Source organism: Conger conger, chromosome 12 (assembly GCF_963514075.1).
Source record: "Conger conger chromosome 12, fConCon1.1, whole genome shotgun sequence".
Lineage (NCBI taxonomy): Eukaryota > Metazoa > Chordata > Actinopteri > Anguilliformes > Congridae > Conger > Conger conger.
Window position 1 is genome coordinate 22,003,106 of NC_083771.1, and position 21,737 is coordinate 22,024,842.

The following is a 21,737-nucleotide window of genomic DNA, read 5'->3' on the forward strand; positions in this document are numbered from 1 at the left end:
TCCCCACTCAGAGAGCTCGGATGAAGCAGTTATGCTCTCGCAGATGTTTACTTTCATGTGACAAGGACCCACGGGATCCAAATTTTGTCCTTTTCCATGCAAACAAACATTCACGTTTAAGAGTGAGTTTCTCGATGAAAACTATAGACAGTAGCAGTACAGTAGCAATTGGTCAAGGACTGGGCGAAGCACAAGCATTACAGTCATTAAAACAAAAGGCAAACAAAAGATGAAGGAAAGGAGAGGGAGAGAAATCAAAGGATTTGGCATGTGAACTGCGATGGGTGTGGATGTACTTGTCCAGAGGGCTCATGGGAAGGGTCTCTCCTCCAGGGTATCAGCAGCCCATATTTGTGCGTAAACAGGCACTGTATTACACTTAAAAAAGGAACTAAGGGAGGAGGAGAAAAAAGCAGGAACATAAGTCAGAGGGCCTGGATTGCGAAAGAAAAACACTGTTTCCTCCCCTCCTCTTTATTTGACCATCTGGGCCTGTGAGCTTCACGCTGTGCCCAAGCTGACCTCTGGAGATCCCATAAACAGGAAGTTGCAGAGGAGGAGCCTGGGGAAGGGGGGGGGGGGGTGTTGGGTGTGGGAGGGGGCACATTACCAGAGTGAAGCTCTTGGGTGAGGCAGCCCAGGGCTTGATGTTGGTGTGGGTGGGGGAGTGGTGGGAGTGGGTATGGGTATGGGTCAGGGTCAGGGTCAGGGTCAGGGTCAGGGTCAGGGTCAGGCACATTACCAGAGTGAAGCTCTTGGGCGAGGCGGCCCAGCGCTTGATGTTGGTCAGGCTCCACTCCTGAATCACCTCCTTGGTCTTCTCATCCACTCTCATCACCTTGTCCTTGGTGATGCCCAGCAGGCGTGGCACAAGCTTGTTCTTCCCCTTCATTTTCTCCTGAGGAGGGGGGAGATGGGGGCACAGAGTTTAGCCCATTAACCAGTCATCGCCAGTGCAATATTAGACATAAAAATAATAGCAGAATCTGAAATTCATTAGAAAATTTACCCACGCAAATTCAGTTGATAGTATTCATAAACCCTGAACAGGTGTTTTCACATTTATGAGCTCGGGCGAATGCACTCATGAACGTACCTTTACTAAGAAGAAGGACACCCCATAGGTTTTCAGAGACCTGGCAAGTTTGACGTAGCTGACTTTGGCTTCAATTTCTGTCATGTTTTGGTAGTTTTTGTGAGCCTGCGAACCAAAGAAACATAGGGTTATTTAACACACTATTAGAGACATACTTTGGAGTGCAATGTTCGTGGTCGTAAAGACATTTCGTTTATGCAGTTCCAGGTCATAAAAAAAAAATGACTGCGATAAATACAGTGAATATCAGTTGGAGACTGTTTGAGTTAGTGCACAAGTGTATGCATGCATGCCAAAAAATCACCAGTAGCATACCTGAAAGATCTTTTTCTCTCCTTTGTGTTTGATGTACTCCTTTGGCAGGAACTCTTTCAAGCTAAACACCATAAAAAAGCATTGCATTGAGAAGGCATCAGAATAAGTAACTAAACATACAGCTACAGAATGGTACACAGGACACATTATACTCCATTGGCTACACTGGATAAAAATGTCTTGCGAATTTACATTTAAAAACAGAGATAGGAGGATTACTGAATTATGTACCAATAATAGAGCAGTATATCTTGGATAAACATGAGGCTTCATCATGCTGGGAATGGGATTAATCAAGCGAATAAGCTGCCACTTACAAGCGAGGCCAAAAATATGAAACGGCAGAATTCAGGGAATTTGCTCAGCAAGTGTGAGAGAAGGAACGCATGCGGAAATGAAAGTGTTGTTTTTCCTTCAGCTACAGCGGTCCCCCTTCCTGAGGAAAGGGGGAGCCATGATCAAAAACACGCCGCTCACTCTAAGAATCCCGGTTTGTGCTTGGATTCGTTGTGGTCCCCAAACTGAATCTGACACTGGTAGCCGGCGAAATCGCAAGCTTTGTCGAAGGAGACGGGGTGGGAGCCGTTCAGGATGTCGTCTCGGGCCTGGAGAAAGAGAGAAGGGTCAACTGTCTGCTAAATGCAAATACATAGCTAAGGGACTTAATTAGACCAAAGGAGAGTTAATTCAACTGTTAATTCCATTATACTCATTAAGAAACTCTATCTGACCCTATTATAACTTGTGTGACAGACAGAAGAAACAGTATCACTATTAAACTACATATTCGGTCAATTCATTTTCTATTTCGTCATATCAGGAAATGAACAGAAATTCAAGAAACAAATCAAAAGAACACCCATAACATTCTAGGAAAAACATTTCAGTTGCTGAACCGAATTTCAACCAATTTCCTTCGAACGGCTGAAAGGTGAAAGGGAAGTCAACCCAACTGTGCGATTCTCAACTGATCTAATCCCGGACGCACGATAACAATTTCTATTTTTGTTTCATCAGCGACACTATTAAGAAAGGCGAAGTTGCTCGACGCTGTAGGTTCTGGCAGCAGCTGAGGCGCGGTCGGCAGGGGCTGGTGTTTGAACTGGCGCTCTGCCTCGCGTCCAGCCGAGTTTCCGCCAGAGCAGAAATCTCTTTAAGCTACTTGATTTGGCGGGAGCTTCACAAAACCTTTACGCGGGCGAATGTTGCTCCTGTACAGAGAAAACACCCCGCACTGCCTGTGGAGTCAGGGCTCTGGTGAGCGGGGATCATCCGCAGGACAACGGCTGGAACGGCTGGGAGGGGGGGGGGAGCGGAATTCAATCCCACAATCCTCTGGGTGACACCAGAGCCTTCACAGGTATCTCACAGCCCGGTCCATATTCGGCGGAATTCACAGAAGGTTCCCACCATCCTCTCTGCTTATTAACACGAGGAAGCTCCTGTTTCTGGTGCTGTATTACAGTACGGAATGGCCGTTGCCATGGTATTGGTCCCTGATCACGTCCCCTAACGGGTTCTCAGGAGCCGTGACTACCACGGAAGAACTTTCGTTTTTTAAGAAGGAAGAGCCGAGTATCTGGTGGGTCCAAAGAGTCAATGGCAGAACCACCCTGAAACTCCACACTGAGCCGGAAGCCTTTTTATGACTGGGTGGAACAGGCCCATCTACAGTTATGACACAGCTAAGAGCAGTATCCATCAGCCGTGCATGCTTCAAATTCAGAATTTCGGCCCCAAGAAAGGGGAAAAAGCAACATACTGACTGCTAATGTGTGGTGTGCTTTTTCTGTTGCGTTGCATTTGGGGGTTAGGTGTCTTGCTCAGGGACACTTCGACACAGCCCGGGCGGGGGATCGAACCGGCAACCCTCCGACTGCCAGACGACTGCTCTTACTGCCAGAGCCATGTCGCCCCTTGAAATGAGTCCAACTGTCTCACCTCATGCTTGTCTTTAACAGAAAAGTAACAGAAATAAGATTCTAAGTCACAATATAAGACAAAAAACACTTCTTGAGCGCAACATTTTATGTTTTTTGCAGTGTAGTTTTGAGTGTCCCGTTTGTCATACTGAGAAAAGTGAGCGTTCAGAGGGTAGAGGACCTAGCCCTAAGGTGCCCCAGGTGTTCAGTACCTGCACGTAGAGCAGGTTGAGCTGGACCGGGTCTCTGGAGTCCACGTTCTGGTCCGAGTAGAAGAACTTCCTCCTGAGCAGCAACATCTCAATCTCCTCCACACCCTGCTCCCTCAGGGTACGGCCGTGGTCCAGCCAGTTCACTGCCGAAAACATCCCCCCCTCAGGGTCAGTATGAAGGAAGGGACTAAACCCACACTTGCCTCGCATCTCTAGCTGAAGAACTGAAATTCTTGGTCGGGCCAAGAGCAGGTTAAGACTGGACCCTACTGTAGACCATCATCATGACTGTTAATGCTACTGTACTGCAACATTAGATAAGATGCAATCCTATAGCCGATTTGTAGAACCACCTGAGGTACAGCTATTTAAATGAGTAACAGAATATTGTATATACTTACAAGCCAGGCACTATGGGTATGAGGTATCAGGTAACATACACTCAGTGAGTACTTTATTAGGTATTTTTTAAGACCATTTAAAAAATGTTTCTTGGTCTTCTGTTGCCGTAGCCCATCAACTAAAGAGGTTTAATGCCTTGTGTGTGCAGAGATGCTCTTCTGCATACCACTGTTGTAATGTGTGGTTATTTGCATTGCTATGACCTTCCTGTCAGCTTTGATCAGTCTGGCCCTTCTCCAACAATCTGCACCAATCTGGTTAAAGTCACTTAGATTCCTCCCAATTCTGACATTTGGTTTGTAAAACAGCTGAACCTCTTGACCACGTCTGCATGCTTTTACACATTTAGTTGCTGCCACATGATTGGCTGATCAAATGTTTGCATTAACAAGCTGGTGTACAGGTCTACCTAATAAAGTGCTCACTGAGCGTATATACACATCACACTGTAACGGTCAGATGTGTCCAGATAAAAACTGGTTCTCGGCCTGGTTTCAGGCTGTACTCACACTCGTCATCTGTGTGGAGCTTCTGTTTCAGCTTCTCCATCTTCTTGTCGTCTCTCAGGAGAGTCTTGTCCTTCTTCAGTGTTCCTGTGGTCTCCTCCTTCTTCTCCTCCAAGATGTCTCGCACCAGCGAGTACTCGTCATAGTTTGTGATGCCTGCAGGGTCAGACGGTCGGTCAGCGTTCGCCCGAAACCGGGAAACCGCCAGTCATTCTCAAACTACCAGCAGGACTAAACAACTGGAGGGCTGTTGGTCAGCGTTGGCTATATCCACTCACCAGAAACTAAACAGTCTGAACAGGCACAGAGTCAATGGCTGGAAACATTGGCGGATTTGCTCACCTATCCTGGCGCAGATGGTCATCAGCATGTCGCTGACGATTTTGGAGTCGTCCACCATGACGGTCTTCACCGTCCCGTCCAACATACGGATCTTCAGGGGCCTCTGCTTCTTCTTGTACTCCAGGGTGTCCTTCACGAAAACAACAGGTCATTCAGACATCTGCCCACTTTAAGTCTCACATTAGAGCAATAGATGTAATGCTAAACCTTTCAAATTAATACTATTGGAAATTGAGGTTAGGTACAAGTTGGGTTGCCCTCTAACCTAGCTTCTCACGCACTGAATTTCAATTCCAAGGCATGGTCTATCATATGATATGGTAACTGCAGTTTATCCTAGAAGGTGAATAAACCAATATGAATAGGCTTGGCATACTATACCGGTCACTTCAACTTTGCTTTGTTTACATTCTAATATATGACTCCAACCAAGTAAGCATTACATGTGCAATGACAATGCAATGACTAAAGCATGATTTTCATATTTCAGTGCAGTACCGAGGGCTACTTTAGCAAGGCAGACTTAAAATATACTACTTCCTGCAAAGGCGCATACTTAAGTCTCCAGGTGTACAAACCAAGGAACTGTCCAAATAGAAATAGCAACATTACCAGGACACTGATATTTAAAGACTAAATGGTGGCGGCACATTAGTGAGTCAGCTGGGACGATGGGACTTTTTCCAATCCCTGACACATTCCAAAGCTGAAAACTGTTTGTAGTCATCTAAGGATAGCAAAAGAAGGACTGTGCCCTCCCCATTCTCCAGCCACGGGCGGGACGCAGCCCCTCCAGCCCAGCCCCGTTCCCTCAGGGTCACGCATTCGGGAGACGTGTTTGGTCCCGTCTCGCTCACCCCATTCCGCAGCATGTAATAATCCAGGGCTTTCCCAGCCTCCAGCCAGATCCCTTTCTTCGGGTCCTCGTCCGACAGGAACAGGCCATAGTCGTTGGCTGGAGAAAAAGAGAGAGATGGACCAATCACAGATGGCCCAGTGAGGGTACTGTGTCCAGGTAAGAGGGCACAGTAGGGCACAATGCGTCTGCCCCCTCAACTCAGCTGCTGAGCGAAGATGGCATGCTTCAGACAAGAAGGTTTTCTGCGCTAACGACGGCATGCACGGGTTCCAGGGTCTAACCCTTTGAAGAGTGGGTTGTTTTGGGAATGTTTTTTTGAAACATTCAGTGTTCTTGAACCACATAGCTTTCAGTTACCAGTAATGGCTGATACATTGGTGCTAGAATGTCTAGTTAAGAGCACTATTAACTGTTGTACAATCACATATTAATTTGTTTGAAATTAACAGACTGCTAAGAGCATCCTGTAAATACCCATGCGTAATTGTAATGTTGGTGAGGCAAGAACCGGGATTGTTGAGCAGCTGGTGTTTTTTCAGAAGATCAACACAAGACTATTTCCTCAAATGTAATTTTCAAACTACTGACTACTTCCAGAAGAGCAAACATTGACCGTATTGTGCCCTACTCAAATAAGCACATTAAATTGTCATTGGAAACACAGATATTTTCAGAGAAGAGCCATTAACTAATACTGATCTTCAGTCGATTCTAGTTTGATGCCTGGCTTGTAGCACATTTGAAAAGCCATGTGAAAAACCGAGAAGCAATTTTGTTTATTTTAAATCATTTCAAACCTCAGCGGTGTCCAGTTATGGTAAGACTAGGACTGATCGAAGCCTGCTGCTGGAGATGCTGAACACTCCATCTTAGCTGTTGACGTTGGCCAGGAGCAGGAACTCGGAGCGGAAAATTACTCACAGGTTAGACGGAGTAAAGAAAAGAGGCAGCTGGGCCTTCTGCCGGTGCGAAGCGAGGTTACACAACCGAGGGAACCCATGCTGTGAGCGCACCCGAACCAAACTCAGGTCTGAGGAGCACAGGATCAACGGCTGTACCGCCATTGTGACCTTTTTCAGGAGCTCCCATTTACACAGTGTCTGGCGTTGTGGGATATTCCCTCAAAAATATTTTCTAGCACAAATGACTCGTAAGAAAGGGGACCCGGTCGAGCCTTTCCCAGATGTCTGAGCAACAGGAACAGGAAAAGACAGCGAGGTCATGTTTGACCCTCAGTGCATCATGGGAGCAGGAGACCCAAGCAGGCTGGTGACAGAATGAAGTGGGAGGGGACAGTAGGCCAGAGGCTCAAGCCATGACTCAATGGCATGGTTCAGGACCGCCCGTCCGGCCTCCACCATTAAGGTCCTCCACCTCCGCTGGACAATGAGCTCAACGCAGAAAATGCTAAATGACGAAACTCAAAATCTTTGGCTCACATGTCCACTTTCTAAAGGGAGGTTGCAGTTCGCTCTACCCAGAGATGTGGTCATAATGGTTCTTGATTTCCCAATGCAGCCCAATGACAGATAGAGTATTCTTAAATTTAGATGCTCCCTCTGACTCGTCCAAATTCATCAGAACTGCCAAACGGAACTAGGCGGCAATGACCTTGACCCGGCACTGTCTCTCTTGCGACAAACATGATGGTGCGAGAGAAAAACAAGTTACTCAACAAGTGCTAGTTGATAAATGCAGGGCGGGCCCTGATCGTGGCAAAGGCCTTCAGTGTGTAGGTGGTTAGGTGGGTGTGGAGTGTTGAAATCATTCACTTTCCCAATTCCTCGGAAAACGCGGTGCAGACAGCAACACTACTCTGCTTAAGAAATCCAAGTGCAATTTGAACTCAAATCTTTGAAGCTTTCCAGGCACCAGATGACAGCACTCACCTTTAGGAACAGTTGTGGCTGCTAGAAAAGTAAGCTTTTGGTTTGGATTTGGATAGAAACATGGAAAAAAATATATTGTTGACACAAAGCAGAATACTGAAGATTTGCCGTGTACAGGGATTAAAACCGGGTGAAAATCGGTTTAATCCAAATTTTCCTGTTTAAAAAAATCTGAATTTTCATGAAAATTTCGGGAAATCAGTTAAAACCAACAACAATAAGCCTTGAGTATATTACAGGAGTTTGAGATCTGCTGCACTATATTGCAGGACTTTGAGATTGGTAACGCTGTATATTACATTACATTACATTGATGGCATTTGGCAGACGCTGTTATCCAGAGCGCATACAGTTGATTAGACTAAGCAGGAGACAATCCTCCCCTGGAGCAATGCAGGGTTAAGGGCCTTGCTCAAGGGCCCAACGGCTGTGCTGATCTTATTGTGGCTACACCGGGGATTGAACCACCGATTTTGCGGGTCCCAGTCATGTACCCTAACCACTACGCTACAGGCTTCCCGAACATGAGTTTGAGATCCCTGATACAGTATATTTACATTTGTATTCTGGGAAGGTTTTGGTGATGGGTGATACTGATCTTGGGGCCTCTGCTCTCTGACACGGGGTCCTTCTGGGTGATGGGGGGGTGGGGACAGGTACTCACGTTGGCCCAGCTGCGCTTCAGGGACCCTCTCCCTGATGATGCGACAGGCGTCGTACACCAGGGTGGAGGGTTCGAACTGCATGGTCTTCACCACGTTCCCCACGCCGATCTTCAGCGACAGGGCCACCATGACTGCCTCTCTCTGTCTGCGTAGTTACTGCACCTAGGGGGGGGAGGCAGACCCACATCGTCCCGTTTTACTGATGCCAGCCTGCCACTTGTACCGCTCTCTCAGTGGTAGACCACAGACTACCACCAGGGCCCACAGCCCAGAGTGACACAAAATGCAACCATGCACGCACATACACAGACCAACAAATGCAGTCATGCATATGTACACGCACAAACATATAAGCATAGACACACACACACACACACACACATAAAGACACACACACACACACACAAACATACACACACAGCAGTTTATTAATTTGCAGTCCTGTGAAGAACACATCCACAGAAGGACACAGTCTGATGCAATAACATCTCTATGTACAAACATTTTACAGCCTAGAATCACACCCTGTTGTACAGGAGAGAATACTGCACAGTAGGTCCAAGTCCCGAGGCTGAACAGAAACATTTGAACAGGAACACAAGAGTTCCTTAAAACAAAATACTGCAAAAGCATTCAGAAACTTGTGTTTCTTGTGTACTTGTGTTTTCGCACCAAAGGCTCCTCGTGGGCTCTGAACCTGCAGAACGGCTCTTGCTGTTTTTGATGAGAACAAAGGAAGGAAGTCACACCTCCTGTCTGATAACTCGCTCGCATCTAATCATAAAACAGCCGGTTTGAGTGCAGCGGCATAAACTCTTTACTTAGCAGCTTTCGGTTTCACTAGAATAGTCAACACATAGCTTGGAATGTTTTCATTTCAAAGACTAGTAAATTTCTAAAAAGCCGTTGCTACCGATACAGTCAATTGCAGCAGCTCATACATTTGAATAGCGAAGCCCCACTATTCAATACACCACGGCAAAATGTATGCTCACATCACACGCACAAGCCAGACGGTGAGTTGTAGGATATGTCGAAGAGCTACACGAGAGGGCAGGATGGCGGCTTGGTCCGCTAATACGCTGGTTTCATTTTAGCGGTGGACCTCATTGAGGGCAACACTAGGCCTCTCCGGGGTTGAAGGGGAGAGGCAGGGAGCTTTGAAACAGGGCTTCTTGAAAGCAAGAGGGGGTGAATTTGTCATCTCAAAGGGCTTCACTCTGTCTGACTACATTTAAAGAGCAGGGGGAAGAGGGGAATTTTGGCTTTTTATAAAATGACTCCATAAGGCCTCTTTCCTTCGAGTAAGATTGGCCTCTCCAGCAGGCTCACATGCTAAAACTTTACCTACACTCCCACTCCTGCTTCAAGTGGGAATTACCCTCATTGGAGTCTGTGCTGTACAACAGTAGCTGAAATAAGGAACAGGGTTTTGGGAACAAATAATATAATGAATATCACTGGCTCAAATTAGCCGAGAACGCGGAAGCGAAAGCTTCTGAAAATAGCCAGAATATTCCGGACAAAAGAGTTCTCAAGACGGTAAGGACACAAGGCCCATTTAAATTGCTGATGATCAATTTAAATTTTAATGCTTTTTCTTCAGTATGGGTAAGACCCATAACACAGACATGTGAGCAGTCATAGCCACTGTCAGCAATGGCACACACTGGATTCAATACCAATTTTGACCGTGGGACCTCATCCACGCACTGACACAATGCCCACACCAATACCATTCTCGTAATAACTCGCAGGCATATAAGAAACATAGACAATAAGAAACCCACAGAAGGAAAAACACAGAATATTCCTGCAGACTTGTATGTGCAGTGTCTAAACTCTCTTTTCATTTCCTTTCGATAATCCCATGATAATCAGTAAGACGCGTTGATTAGAACTCCTTTTCCTAGAGACTAACAAACGTGGAACAAACAGAAAAGGGTTCCCTTTAACGATTGTTGTGCGGAGAGTGAAGTATGGTCCCTGTCAACAGCACTGGGGGGGTTCACGTTCCAGGGTCACGGTTGCCGGGCGACGTCCGGCGGCGGGATGGGAACGCAACTGCAGCGGGATATCAATCACCGTCTCCTGAAGCTCCGGGGAGCTCCGGGGCTGCTGAGGGGAGCTGGTCTCCGATGGGTCGGCCCGCAAGGCCCACATCGCCTGCCCCGGACCTTCACACCAATCACACTAAACACTCCCCTCGACAGTGTGCCAGCAGTCATGTTGATATATACATTCTAGTTAATTCTATGTGAGTATGTACTGTATAAGCTATAAGTTAGTGAGTATGTGTATGTGTGTATGCACACATGCGTGCATGTGTGTGTGCGCGCACAAGTGCATAAGCTACTCCCTCCCTCAAAGCTGGACAACATCAAGTGCTGCAGCGCTCCAGCACATTCCTCTCACAATGTACTGTGGTCCTCAGCGACAGTCGTCAACAGCAGAAAAAAAGAGAAGGAATTATGGTTATGAAATGACTAAACCAAAGTATACCATGGACCAGAATTACAAGCAAAACAAAAAAAATTCTTCAAAAATAAGAAAAAAAGACTGTATTCACAAAGAATATATGTTGTGTTTAAATTTAATTCAAGATTTGCCCTTCAAGCACATACAGAACCTGAACATTAGTGTGGTGGTGAGTCAGTGCTGGCCGTTAACCTCTGTTACTGCAGGGGCCATACTGGGCCTGGCAGACTGGCCTCGTGGGTAACGGTGGGCAGGGCTGATGTCACCTCCCAGACTCCGCCTGAGGCCACTTATTTATACCCTGGGAGCACAGACAGCAGCAGAGCTAGCACAAGCGCAGCAGGCCTGAGGCCTGCACTGACGCATGTGAGAAATGACTGCTGCGCTCGGTCAGTACCGCTGGTTTAGAGTTGCAAACAGAGGCTTTCTTTAAAAAATGAAACCGCACCGATCAAAAACCCATCTAGACGCAGCCGTCAACGCCTTACGAAAACTTCAGTACCGGGCTTATTTGTCATTTCAGTCTCATGCTACTTAGACTGTACTGATAGACTGACTGATTGATTTGTTTATGAAAGAATCTGCTATAATTAAATTATAGCAATTAAATAACGGCAATTCCTGTACAAAAAGTATTGGGGCTGGAGACTTAGACTAGGTTCTCCAGCTTTGGGCTGGATGTGGGGTGGGCAGTGAGAAATTAAATAATAACACGTACTGCACGCCATGCACTAGGTCTGTATTGATGTCTATCGGGTATGTTTAAAAAACCCATTGTTTCCATATTTGAACATGTTTTAAATAAGGTTGTACGCTGAACGCTGGGAGCCACTAGAGGGGGTAAAGAACAGGGGTCTGGTGGGTTTGGACTTCAGGTGGGGCACTGTCTGCGTTCTCCCTCACTGCTCCCCACCGAACTCAGCCAATACCAAGGCTCCAGGGTCAAATCCATGTCAGTTCCATCAATATGGCAAAAATACTCTAAATTAAATTTGTGCATTGAAAAACTGTCATAGATATTTGTGGGAAATTTTTCTAAATTCAAGAATTATACTTATAAGGCCACTGTCCATTAGGCTATGCAGCTATACAAAAGCAAACTGCCATGAACAATGTCACTTGCCAAGCAAAGTCATTAATACCAAATACAGACAAACACTTTTGGAAATCAACTGCCTCTTTCCAGTTAACTGTATGCAGAGGTCCTGAGATACAGAAAGGAGAGAAATGTGAATTTCAAAATAATGCATGCTTATAGGACCAAAAGTCTCATTAATACACAACCAAGAAAATCTTTTTTCCATGAATAACTTAAAAATAAATAAACATTGACTTCCTCAGGTTCTCAGCGATGCAATGCTGATTCAAGTTGAACCTCTTCCACGGCTACAGGACTGGGAGGAATTTGTCCACTACAACCACATGCTGAACGTAACTGCATTCCACTTTTATCAGATGGTATTTATGGCGTGGACCAAGGTTCACTGATGAGCTCACCCTCCTACAGCTGTTGAAACTTCTAGAATATTAAGTGACCGTAATGCGGCTCGTAAATCACAACTAATGACTATGAGTCATAGGTGACTAGTGTTGTAAATATATGATGTATTACCATTTATTTCTTCGTACTATGTTTTGCTGACAAAATGACGCATACAAAGTCAGGCAGGTGTAAAATGTACTTGCAAATGCATTTGAGACACTCTTGTCCAAAGACACAGTTATGCCATGTCCTTAGATCACTTCTGATAGAAGAAGGGAATATATTGTGGAAAATATAATTCTAAAAAGCTTCAGAGAAAGATGCAGCAAAATTTTATCAGGAAGACTGCACTAATAGTAGTGTAGTGGATTGTCCGGTCTTGCATTGCAAATATATTTCAATGTCAGGGTAAATTCCATGTCGCTTCAGTTATTCGATTAATTGAACTGCAATTAAATTAATGAACAGAAAATAGTAGATCAAAGCGTTTCAGGTTCGAGTCAATGTGTGGTAGCAGTAAAACAAAAAGCCAACAGGATGCTAGGATACAATACTTTTGTTAGACCCCAATAGGAGTACTGTGTTCAGTTCTGGGGACCGCACTATAAGAATGATATAGAGGCGCTGGAAAAGGTTCAGAGAAGGGCAGATTGATTCCATGCATAAGGGATAAAAGTTACAAGGATAGACTTAGGATGCTTAACCTCTTTAAGTTCAATAAAAGGAGACTTGATTGAGGTGTTTAAATTCATTAAAGGGATTAACAAAGTGAACTATAGGCGATTCTTCAGGATGAGTTCGGTCAGCAGAACGAGAGGGCACAAATGGAAATTGGCGAAGGATAAATTCCACACAGATATCAGCGAGTGGCACTGTGTGGAATAGCTTGCCAGGACATGTAGTGGAGGCAGAAACAACTGGGGGTCTTCAAGACCAGGCATGATACGGTGGTTGATACTATTTCGCTTTTAGGCTAACTAAGCAGAAGGTACACTTAGTGGTAGGAAAAGGCAAGCACTGCTGGGTCTGAATGGCCTGTTCTCACTGTTATGTTATTTTATGTTACATCACATCACGTTATAATGCCCATAAGGATTTTTATCATTTCATGAATTTAGCCTAGTTTTTTTCTGAACTGACTTGAACTGAAACGGATTAATGAATCGAAAAGCAGGCATGGGGATTCATTTTGTGAACTGAACCTGCAATGCAACTGACCCTCAAGGATGATATGAGGCCCTAAAACGTATCACAGCGGCATCCTAACTTTGACAGTGCGAGTCTGATGCGCCCAGTGCGATCCGACCCAAAACCTCCCTTCCGGGACCGCAGAAAGGCCAGCTGGCAGAGCCTCTCTGTGGGGGTCTGGCCGCACTCCAGAGGCACAGTCCTGGGGACTATATTTAGGGGGGGCAGGGGGATGTCCCCTTGCTTAGCTGCAGTGTTGGGGACAGAGTTCCTCTGCGTAAGCCTGCACCATTGGGAAGAAGTGGACTCTCACGGTCAAGTGAAATGAATGGAGAGAGAATATTTCCATCTCTGCTCCTACCCAGTGTATATTTGTATATATAAACATCCCTCAGGAAGAAAAAACAATGCATTGTGTTCAGCAGATATTTCATATTAATTTATTGAAGTAAATGTGGAAAAAAAGATTCAATTATTTATATATTCAAAAATGAACTTGTCTTTGTTTTACTCAACTTTAAAAATGCCTTGAGGTACAAGGTGCCTTTAATGTTTCAGAAATAATTGCCCAGTGACAGCTGAAAATAAATTGGACTGTGAAAACCAATGATGAAAATATGTTGCGATGGCTTTTAAACATTGCTGACGTCATAACCAATCACTTGTTGCTAAAGTGGACAGAGACTAGGCGTCATGCAGATAAAAACTCAATAAAGTGTGGAATTCATTCAAATGTGCCACAAATCAATCAAGGTCCTGTGCTGTACAGCACATGAGCAAGAACAGACAGGATAGTGAAAAGAAAGCTTTTGAGCTGTAGTTGAAATGGAGGACACCATTTTAACTGCACAAGATCGGCCTGATTCTTCTTTAGCTTCGATTTCTAGACTAACCCATGAAAACATCCCTCTTCATGATGCTTTCTGGTTGTTCCCATGGTACTGGCAGACAATGAAAGAGTGCAACACACTTCTAGCATTTCTTCACATCAACTGTCTTTTCTGGCTGTAGTCTTTGGCTGAGTGATTCTCTGAAATTCAAGACATACTGGATGCAAAAGAACAACAGATAATACAGGCAATTTACTGTAGTGTAAACTTCCGCAAATAAAGAAAACAGAAAGGTTCAAGAGTTTCAAATAATCACTGATGTTCTGTCCTAGCACACTTCTACCAGACCAGGGTCAAATAATTATTTTAAATACTTCATTTACATCAGTAACCAGTAAAACTTCATTTACCAGTAAAATGTATTCAGATTATAGACAATTTAAAAACAAACATCTGTAGGGCATTTTACATAAGTGTGCCTCTCTGCAGACCCCCAGAAGGAAACCGACTGTGTTGACCATGTTGACACAGGGTCAGCATGGTTTGATGAAAAGACAGTGCTCATCAATACAGGACTATTGCTCCCATCATTGTGCTGCCTCTGCGCAATTCTGCCACCTCAGTGGAATGCTCCCAGAACTGTGAACTTGAAATAGTGCTGTATAGATTATGGGTTTTCCCACATACACTGTTTGGTGTCTTTAGATGAGGAACGTATCATTGTAGGCTAGTGTGGTGAAGGCCAGACACGCATGTCTGTGTCCGCGTCTACACAGATAGATAGAGATCGTATAGAGCCACACTATTGGTGGACATTTGCAGTTCCTTGTTGAACTGTTAGAACAGAGGAGCTTTTTGAGTCAGATAAACAAGAAAACATTTCATTAACCCTGTTCCAGTAGCGCCTGATAAGACCACACGCATTTCCTTCGCCTTTTAGATACTTCCTAAAAAACACTGCCAAAAAAAATATTTCTTTAACATGATATCGTATTGGTTGGCAACATGTTTTATTGAAAATTATCAGGGGTCTGAAGAAGTGTGCGTTTTTCATAACTAACCAGTATCTAAAGAGTCAAAAGAGTATTTTGTGTTTCACATGACAGACATACACTAAATGAGCACTTTATTAGGAATTTATTAGACTTATTGGTCTGCTGCTGTGGGAGCCTATCCACTTAGAGTTTGACGTGTTGTGTGTTCAGATATGCTCTTCTGCATACCACTGTTGTAGTGTGTGGTTATTTGCGTTACTGTCACCTTCCTGTTAGCTTTGACCAGTCTGGCCCTTCTCCTCTGATCTCTTTCATTGACGATGTTGTTTGTTGCACCATTCTCTGCAAATTCTAGAGAATGTTGTGTGTGGAAAATCCCAGGAGATCAGCAGTTTCTGAGATACTCAAATCACCCTGACTGGCACCAACAATTATTCCATGGTCAAATCCACTTAGATAACATTTCTTCTGACATTTGGTCTGAAAAACAGCGGAATTCGTGACCACAACTGCACGCTTTTATGCATTTAGTTGCTGCCAAATGATTGGCTGATTAAATATTTGCACTAACAAGCTGGGGTACAGGTCTACCTAATCACTGACTGTACATTGTCCACACTTTCTGCCACCTGCTATGATATGGTTTTGAGTCAGGCAGCTGATACCACCATCAGAGTGATGCCTTGCCAATGCCAACATTGTATCAGATTACATAAACTTCACCAAAAACAGTTTACATTGTAGCCTAAAAAGTACAAACAAACCTGCTATTTGAACAAAGTTTATAATAGTCAAAAAGCTGGTCGATCAGTGTTGTTTGAATTAGAGATGCTGGCTTCTACACGAGATGTCGTGACACTAAGACATTGCCAAGATGCTCTATAAAATTTGACGCTCCTTATAAACATACACATGCATTGATAATAGAGCGTGCGGCTGTGTGGTTTAGCAGGCTACTCCTCTGTTAACTCATACATGCAATGTTTTTTCATCTCTTGGAACAAAATGCGTAGGCTTATGCATCCAAATTACTGACTGCCATTGATATTGGGCCAAATAAAACCACTATGAAACCACTAGAGCAGTGGAACAGATGATCAACAGACATGACAAGATCCGGTCCTGCTAAAACGGTCTGTGGTTATGTACACACACACACACACACACACACACACACACACACACACACACACACACACAGCTGTTAATATAATGCACACCTTCTCTCAGTATACCCGCACATGCGTTTCAAAACACCTTTTATTCACACAGCACCATGAAATCCAGGTCCTGTAGCAACCTGCCTAAAATAATGACCAATCTTTTTTTCCTCACATCCTGGGGCGACGTACAAATCCCTGGTCTCAGCAGGACAGAGCAATAAAACCCCCATTCGCCACACAGGTTCAGCGAGGCAGCGCATAGATATGTGCATGAGAGCACAGTGTACATGTGTATGTGTGCGCACGGTGTGTCTGTGTGTCTGTGAGCATGCACGTGTGCTTGTGCCTCAATGTGTGTGGTTGAGAGCGCAATGTTTGCATTCGTAATGTGTATGTGGACATACTTGCGTGTGTGTGTTTGTGTGTGTGTTTACAGTTAGGGCACGGCGTGTCCAAGGGTGAAACACATGACCACCAAGTTTCATCCTGAAAGATAAAAGCAACGTCTTTCACATACCCCTTCGGTCTGTAATACTACGTTCTTTCACACACCTCACACAGTCCTGTTTGATGTCCCTCCTGCAAAGTGTGTTCAGTCTGCCTCCTCTCCCACTCTGGAAAAATGTCAATAAAATCTCAAAGCTTGCATTTCATTCCCCTGCTGAGTTTCGACAGTTATCGAAATTGCTGAAGTTCTTCACATAGTGTTCCTCAAAGGAAACCCAAAATGTTACAAGAGCAACACTAAGCTTCCAAATGCTAAATAAATAAGAAATTCTGGTACTCTGAAATTCGCTGTTCAGCTCATGAAAAGGCAGAGAAGCTTGCGGAAGTTCAGACAACCCCAATTAAACACAGTTAATGAAATGTCCTACAGCCCCGGGAGGATAAATATGGAGACCACAAAAGGAGTCCGCGGAGCCTGGAGCTATGAAAAAAACCGTTCAGCAACACACAGCCTGACCCGGGAGCGGAGACGTACATCAGAGCGATTAACTTCCAGGGCACCGAGAAGATAGCCAAAATAACCAGCGTGACGCGTCAAAGCTGGGCTTTCTCCCCCGATTCTCAGCTGGAGAAATTCCACTGCACATTCTTCTGCCGACTCCCACCGCGGTCCATCTGAGCACGTGCAGAAGCACGCGAGACAGGACGTACGCTCTAAACAACATCAGGGCCGCGACATAAGGCGAGAGACACAACAGTCATACGCTGCAGTAGCATGCTGCTGAGGCAGGGTGGATCAATACTCTGTATTTGCTTTCAGTTTTATTCTGTATCTCATTCCAGCTCATTTACTCAGGAGAGTGGCCACTGATAGGAAAGTGCAATAAGATCAATCGACCAATCCGCTCTACACTGATCTGTGTGCCACCAATCGATATACAGTGCATCTGTGACCTGATTCAAACAAATCCCAATTAGGGCATAATCAAAGAAAATCCTACTTTGTTTTCTCGGGAAGACACCGGAAACTGGCATTTAATAAAATAAAATTTTAAAAGGCATGCATTAAAAGGTTATTCTATCAGAGCATTCGGATATTGAGGTAGGCCAGTACAATGATAAGGGAACTGGGCTTGTAATGGGGCAGTTGCAGGTTTCATTCCCGAGGGGATGGCTTCAGTATGTATGGCTTTATGCAGGGCTACGCTCACTGTTCTGGGTATGAGCTCTGGACATGGTTTACTAGGCCTGAGATAAATCTGACCTGAAGTCGCTGGGTATCTGGGTAAGGGATTAACAGAGTATATCAGAACAATTATATACTTTATACTCAAGCTTTGGTTTAAGGGTCGTCCCAGGAAATTTGGGTCAATTTCCTTTCCAGAAATAAGCACTGTGCATGTCACAGTGACACGGTTAATTTTTAATTAATTTAATTCATGCAAGCACCATATTGTGAGCTCTTTTTTTTTTCCGGCCTTTTCAGCTTTATTGGACAGTATATAGTATAGAGAGACAGGAAGAATGGGGGAGAGAGGGAGAGAGAGAGAGCGAGAGAGAGGGAAAGACATGCGACAAATTGTCAGACGGTCGGATTGGAACCGCCGACGTCGCGGCTCGCAATGAGCATGCGGTCAGTGCTCTACAGGCTGCACCCAAGCTCTTGAATTTTAATCTAGTTCTGCTTTCTGAGATATCTGAATGTGTTAATGTAATGGCCGCTGAAGTCTTTGGTTCACAGCACGTTACGGGAATAGCCTTTGGGCTCGTGTGGTCAGTGGCAGTGAAGTTAAAACTGAGAGCGGAAGCCTTGCTGAATGATTTATTTCAGTCACAGCTGCACTGCTAACAATGTCACTCTTCCTTCCTGCAAGGGGACATTCTCTCTCCCCCCTCACCATCTCGCTCTCCATCTCCCCATCTATCTATCCCTCTATCTGTCTCTCGCTCTCTCTCTTCATCTCTCTCTCCCTGATTCTCTCTTTCTGGATTATGAGGTTGGGGTAATTTAAGAAGTGACAACTGCGCAAAACAAATACGTTTCCTTTTTTTTTTAACAAATTAAGCAGTAATCGGAAAGCTCAAAATAAGAGGGAAAACCGGTGGTTGTTTGCTATGCTAGCGAGGATGAGGAGTTGGAATTGACATACCTGGAGTGAAGACTGTTGCTTCAGTGTTATCGAAATACGGTTAAAATAAATGTTCCACTGGGTTTACAAATTTAAGCATTCTTTTCTTTGTTGGGTTGCAGTGGTGTGATATACTCAGATTAGTAAATAATCTCATTAACCTTTTTTAATAAAGGGAAGCATTGCTTACACTCTCTCTTGTTCACTATTATTCTGGACATGGCGAAAACACCAGACTTCCTTCTGGGAAGCTCCGCCGAGCATTCAGGAACACCTGCGATTGTTTTCCCAAATTTCCAGGGAAAGACTTGGAAGAATTTACAGTATTAACTTAGCACTGCAGGTGCTGCATTTTCATTAATCTACCAACCAACCGGATCCCCAGCCCATGCGATTTTCTAAAATTAACTCATTAAAAATTAATCCAATTAAACCGTGCCGTCTAATTTTGCAAGTTATCACCCACTGATGTCATAAATGAAAGATAATAACATTCCCTCTTGCTGACATCAAAAAGAGCGACTTAAATCAAAGAAATACCTCAAGGCCTATCAACAAAAAGCAAGAAGCCAGCAGAGTTAACTTAAGCGGAAAATCTGCAATTAAATCTTAATGAGAATGTGTGATACACGCTACCAGTGCGCAGCATAAGCGTTTATCCACAGGCCTGACGCTATATCACTTTAACAGATAGAGGTGTTTTACATCCGTATGCCTCTGGAAGATCAGCGCTGGCCATTTTTGAGCCTCCACTTCCTGCTCCTACGCTTCTAGGAGCCCTTCGGGGAGGGGGGGGGGGGGGGGGGGGATGGAACGTGCGTACAACAGCACCTCTTCCAAAAACACGCTCGACAGCGATTATTATTGCGGTTTCGGGTTCGCCTATCTCTGGTGGCGGAGGGAGCACTGATATGTTTGAAAGATGCTCTGGCTTTCCTTCCCCCTTCCCTCGAGACAGTGAGCGGTGGGAAGGGAGGGAGAGAGAGAGAGAGAGAGAGAGGGGGGGAGTGAGAGGGGGAGAGAGGGGGGGAGAGAGACAGAGAGAGAGAGAGAGACAGAGGGGGGAGAGAGACAGAGGGGGGGAGAGAGAGAGAGACAGAGGGGGGAGAGAGACAGAGGGGGAGAGAGAGAGAGAGACAGAGACGGGGAGAGAGACAGCGGGGGAGAGAGAGAGAGACAGAGGGGGGAGAGAGACAGAGGGGGAGAGAGAGAGAGACAGAGACGGGGAGAGAGACAGAGAGGGGGGAGAGAGAGAGAGGGGGAGAGAGATAGACAGAGAGAGAGCGAGGGGGAGAGAGAGGGGGAGAGAGAGACAGAGACAGAGACGGAGACGGAGACGGAGACGGAGACGGAGACAGAGACAGAGACAGAGACAGAGACAGAGACAGAGACAGAGACAGAGAGGGGGAGAGAGAGAGAGACAGAGACAGAGAGGGGGAGAGAGAGACAGTCATAGGCCCCGCCCTGCCCGTGTGGTATAAATAGGCCTGGCCCTGGCTCTGGCCCACGCCCGGAAAAGGATCCGGCTCTGGGGTCAGCGACCTCAGCCCCGCTCCAAGAATGCGGCCACCCTTCTGCTGAGGGCTCCCACTGCAGCCAGACGCACAAAAACCGCCATTCAACGCAAAATTAAAAAAGATAGGACAGACAAAGCACAAACAGCAATAAAACCAAACTGGAATGGAAGACGGCTGGTCTTGGTTCAGCGTCGGGGCCTTTCACAGAAGCGCAGCGTGGGGGGGGAGAGACGCTGCGGGGGGGGGGGCGCTGCTATATATACTCTGCAGCAGCAGGCTGGAAACACGTTCTGCTTTCCCGCGTCTCAGACAAGGCGATTTCCACACGCTTGTTAGCAACCGTCAGTCCTGCCATGGCTTCACTGGGACTGACAACGGCCTGTGTGTCCAATTACGACATGACATGCGTACAGGCAGCTAGCAAAAAAACAAAACAAAACCACAGGCTCCACTGCAAAGTCATTTCATACGGTGCTGGGCCACGACACCTTTTGATGGTACTGCCCGTCTGTCGGCGGATAACGGACCTGGAGTTCCTCACCAGATGGCCTTTTCTCCGTGCATTGCTGCACACACATACCAATCCCAGCTTCTGCCTGGCTTTTACAGTAAGTTGAAATGACTGATTAAATGAAATAAGACTGTTCTTATAGCAGTCAGATATTATTCCTCATTCGTACCGAAGACTTACTGCACACGTCAGACTGAAGCTACCTGGCCAGCCATACCCATACGCAGAGGGAAAAGCAGGAGTTCACATGAACCCTTTGCAAGGGTCACGATAAACATACCATTCCATTGCGGAAGGGGAGGATTGTGCCAATATGTTTCGGGGTTGATTGTAACAGTGAGAGGTGCTTGGGGCTAACTTGGACATGGGTGGAAGAAGCAGACCTAAACTCTGCATGTCCGTTAACCAGACAATGGTCACATAGCGCTACTCAACTCTGGTGTAGAGTGTGTACTAGAGCAAACAAAACTTAATATTAATATTTAAAGTTTTTTTCCACGTATTATTGTTGTTTTTCTTGTTGCAGGTATGCTGGATATTTGGAGCATTTCCCACTGCAGTCAGTGACTCTGAAGACACTCTGTTATCACTTTTCCCAGCCTAAACAAAGGATTAAAAGCACCTTTTGGAAATCCTGTATTTTTTGGAAGGGATTACTCAAAAGCTCAGGGCCAACACGTCCAGAATGCGACCTCGTGGCGACCTTTGCTTTGTTGTTGAACCGGGCAGCTTTTGTCATGTCTCAGCGTGACGGATTTCTCCACCGTACAGGAAGGGGCCTTGCATGT

At 45.4% G+C, this 21,737-nt stretch overlaps 1 protein-coding gene across 4 annotated transcripts in view; it reads right to left on the reverse strand.

Moving 5' to 3' along the window:
- The window catches only part of tln1 (talin 1), a 115,036-nt gene that overhangs the window by 60,668 nt on the left and 32,631 nt on the right, over positions 1–21,737 (reverse strand). For 3 of the 4 annotated variants that reach the window (XM_061263361.1, XM_061263358.1, XM_061263359.1), the window contains 9 exons: positions 8,208–8,370; positions 5,653–5,750; positions 4,796–4,925; positions 4,457–4,609; positions 3,546–3,688; positions 1,889–2,016; positions 1,412–1,472; positions 1,097–1,201; positions 743–898 (listed from right to left, as the gene is read on the reverse strand). In XM_061263361.1, the coding sequence (XP_061119345.1) occupies positions 743–898; positions 1,097–1,201; positions 1,412–1,472; positions 1,889–2,016; positions 3,546–3,688; positions 4,457–4,609; positions 4,796–4,925; positions 5,653–5,750; positions 8,208–8,337 (1,104 nt within the window). In that variant the 5' untranslated portion in view covers positions 8,338–8,370. Of the gene's footprint in view, positions 1–742; positions 899–1,096; positions 1,202–1,411; positions 1,473–1,888; positions 2,017–3,545; positions 3,689–4,456; positions 4,610–4,795; positions 4,926–5,652; positions 5,751–8,207; positions 8,371–16,897; positions 16,955–21,737 lie in introns of those variants that run through there. The other variant, XM_061263360.1, reaches the window with a different exon arrangement.